General features: G+C 35.8%; 1 protein-coding gene across 1 annotated transcript; it reads right to left on the bottom strand.

Moving 5' to 3' along the window:
* Nucleotides 1–652: 652 nt before the first annotated feature.
* On the bottom strand, nt 653–1,952 carry LOC149231221 (transcription factor bHLH146-like). The gene has a single exon (XM_089376233.1). It carries the CDS (start codon nt 1,601–1,603, stop codon nt 1,034–1,036), a length of 570 nt encoding a protein of 189 aa, XP_089232359.1. The 5' UTR covers nt 1,604–1,952; the 3' UTR covers nt 653–1,033.
* Between the last annotated feature and the right edge of the window lie 1,908 nt (nt 1,953–3,860).

Raw genomic sequence — 3,860 nt, 5'->3', positions numbered from 1 at the left:
CTATTATGGTTAGAAGATTTTCCTCCTAAATATAACTACCTGCAAACCTATCTCAAAAAATAAATAACAGTCATCAAATTTTGACTTAACAGACCACATAAATTTAAAATTTCAGGCCTAGATCAAAATAGAACTTTACACTATCAAATTGATTAACAACATCAGCAATTTACATATGGAAACCTTCGTCCTCTTCGATCTTGATGAAGTTGGGTTTCTTTGTGTCTACTGTGGGTCTTTCTTAGCTTTTAAGTTACTTGTTTTTGATGTTTATCTTTGTTTTCAGAATTTGTTATTTCAATATTTCATTTTTGATATTTTATGGGAAAGAAGTCTAACAATCTTAATCTTTTGCTTTATTCCTTCGATAAAATTTTAGAATCGTCCTGATTATTGAATGCATATTTTCTCATATATACTGGTTCCTTAAAATGAATTTAACGAACTGGACAGTTGATTACTTTGGACTTCATAAACCAACTTCTAATATTTACATTTACTCAGCAGTACAGACCAAGAAAAATATTCATTTCTTTACTTTTGCCTATGCAAACGCGAAAATAAAAAGGACCCAGCAGCTCGGTTTCCTGAACAAAAAAATATTCCAAAATTTTCCTTTACCTGTGCTAGTGCCTTCATGTTTACAAAAATATGATTAAAGCTGGTCAGTGAAAACTTAAAAGTTGACATGAAAGAAATACACACATATTTCATCATTTCCTCCTGATGGGTTATTTCCCGAAACAGAAAACAAGCGAAAGTTCAGAAATGTATCACAATATCATTTGTGACCGGATTCAGGAAAGATTTTGATATATTTCTCGAAAACTTTACACAAATTAGGATCCTACGCCAAGCCTCCTTGAGCGAGGAGCAGTACCTATACAGAGAGTAAATTTATCGGCCTTATACAGCCATACCATACAGTGAGAAACATTCGAGGTAACAACCAGCTACATCCTCGTTGCCTTCATATATACACTGCATAGTTAAAATTATACAGACAAGCAAGCAAGCTCGTGTATATACCATATCAGACCTGTGCAGCGCAGGATGCTGATCGGTCCTGTAGCGGGGTGGACTCGACCACACGACCTGCAGAATTCGCAGTGTAGAAATCTGCAAGAGCTTCCAAACCTTGAACTTGCATTTGAAGATTCAAAATATAGTCGGCGGTCTCCTGAAAAAGTGTATGAACTTCCATTTTCTTGCCGCCGGGAACAATCTTCTGCAGAGTCCGGAGTCTTCTGTCAATGGCGCCATGATCATGGCCGTCTGTTTCAAGATCAACATTATTACAACATTTTCGATGGAAAGATGCCGATTTCATTTTTCTCGCCAGCGTTATGAGGGAGGATTTCTTCTTCTTCGTCATCGTGATGGTCTTTTTTTTGGACATGAGGCGGAGGTTCAGAGCTCGAGTCCAGGCACAGCCCTTATTGGCAGTGCGAGCCAAGCACATGTCAGCTGCGAAACGAATGGCTCGCTGGCGCTGCGGTAGGCTTGAGCGTCTCCGCTTGATCTTCTGCAGTTCAGGGAGAAAATGGGTCAAGTAGATTCGAACTCGAGACATGTTGCTGCACTTCCCTTCCATGGCAAGCATAAAAGTAAATTTCTAAACCTTTGGCGAGACAGATCTGAGATACAGTAGATCATGAGGCAGCCATATATATGATATTCACAGATGAAGACAATGGGCTTCTCCGCACTTTCCCCGGAGCTGAGTCACATGAAACGGATTTGGCGGAATTCTAGAAAATCCTGTTTCCGATGCGCACGCTACGGAAAGCCAGTCAAAGCCAGCTCACAGGCCATATCCAGATGGTTCTGTTGAGGTTAGACGAATGGGAAAGGCACAGGCGGCCGAGAAGAGAAAATATTTTAATGGCAAAGATGAGTACTAGCCTATTCCTTTAGGACACAGTGGCAAGTCCAGTTTCCGTGCCGATTTCTTTATCAACCCTCGTCACATGGTGGCATATGAATGTCGTTTATTCCAATTTCCAACCAGTCATTCCCATGTGCGCGCCTGCACCCTTCGCTAGGGTTTCCATCTGCGTAATTATTGCGACGTTTTTAGCACCGCATTACTGCGGGCCCGCGGGGTCGTGTTTTCAATAGCTTCACGAGATTCATGAAATCAATATATACTAAATGTGGCCACGGGCTTTCCCTGTTTTCTGAGTATTTTATTGGTGGTGGAACGGACAGAAGCCTGCACAACGGGTATTTCAACGTTGCTGCAACCGGCAGCAGCCCTGTTGAAGAGAATTTAATGTTCTCATGTTGGGAGTTTTACGACATCATATTGTGTGGGTTTTGCGGACAGAAAGACATAGGCAGGTCACATGTGAGATCCTTATTGAAAAATTGTGGAAAAAGTAATTTAATAAGGAAATAGCAATGTGGGCGTTGTCTAACGATGTCCGGTTTTCTTTGTCGTGGTCTAACCCTGCTCGTTAATTTTGCAATTTTTATAAATGCACGTTATAGTGTCAAATTTAAAATTTAGGTGTTTTACAGGTTTTTGATGATTTTGAATTCATTTTCACGATTATTCAAACACTATTATTATTGCAAAAAAATTTGGACCATTTTGGCGGCTTTAGTAATTCCTCTATGTAGACATTTTCTTGCTGCAAATCAGTAAAAATAAAAAATAAAAGAAAGATGGATTGTTTAAATCATTTTTTACTCTGAAAATAAGTTCATGATAGTCACTAACCGGTAGGGCACCCAAAATCTTAGACATTTGACAGATATAATCTACATTTAAAAAAAAATCAAATTTTATTATTTTCAAAACTAATTTGCGAACTTTTTAAACTAAACTTGGTGAAATTAGGAAAAAATTACAATTCTCCAAAAAAGACTCAGTACATATAAATAGAGTAATTCAATAAATTGATTATATATTATTTTAATTCACTTATAAACATTTTAATTCTGATGAAAATAAATGCAAATGGTACAACTTTTATATAAGAATACTTACTTTATAATCTAAAAAAATTCCAAATTTAGAAATACTATCATTAATTTTAGACCAGAAAATTTGTTTTCAAACATTTTAATTTTAAAAAATATTTTTATCTCTTTATATTATTCAGTTATTTCAATCTTTAAAGATAAGATATCAAATAAATCTCTGCATAATTTAAAATCATAAATGATTTATTCATCTCAAATCATTTGAGATTATTCGATTATTAATTATAACAAATAATATAATATAACAATTAAAATAATAATAAAATCATTTTTCCTCTGACTTATATGGAATGATGATACATGAGTAATTTATATATTAAAATAATTTAGGTTTAAAAATGTTATATTTTTTTTGGTGTAAGTTTGGTAGTATTTTTCTTTTTTATTAATTATATGTAAAGCGAGTTATAAAATATATGTCTAGTGGTCTTAACGAGTTCGAAGGAAATCAAGTCTATTGGCTATTGATCAACATCATATGCCATCCAAAACATAAATAGTTTGAGGATGTCCATCTAGACTATATACGCTACTATGTCTACTATATGTTTAAACTTACTACTTACAATGTAAATGCTATAAAACCAAATCATTGTAACAAAAACATAAAAAACTATCATGAGGTTCATAACTTCTCGACAGTGAGTCATCTGACAATTCTATGGGAGTCGGGACCTTTGCACTCAACCCTGGAATTTCATTCTATTGTAGGCTTTGTAGTTATTTTTCCATGCAACCAAGGCAGACATTCTGGTGGTACTGTTGCACATGTACTGCTTGGATCTCCCACTGAATATCGTTCAGGGTAGGCCCCTCTTGCCGGGTTTGCGGTAGCTCCTCCAAATTCTTGGTAGTTGTCATTGCTTTTC

The sequence above is a fragment of the Pinus tabuliformis genome, chromosome J, assembly GCF_031772625.1.
Source record: "Pinus tabuliformis cultivar Carrire ecotype Pingquan chromosome J, CPIR1, whole genome shotgun sequence".
Classification (NCBI taxonomy): domain Eukaryota; kingdom Viridiplantae; phylum Streptophyta; class Pinopsida; order Pinales; family Pinaceae; genus Pinus; species Pinus tabuliformis.
This window is presented reverse-complemented; position numbering and strand designations above follow the sequence as displayed.

What these genes read in the sequence shown, in the direction of transcription:
- LOC149231221 (XM_089376233.1), bottom strand. Translation starts at nt 1,603, where the DNA reads ATGCTTGCCATGGAAGGGAAGTGCAGCAACATGTCTCGAGTTCGAATC.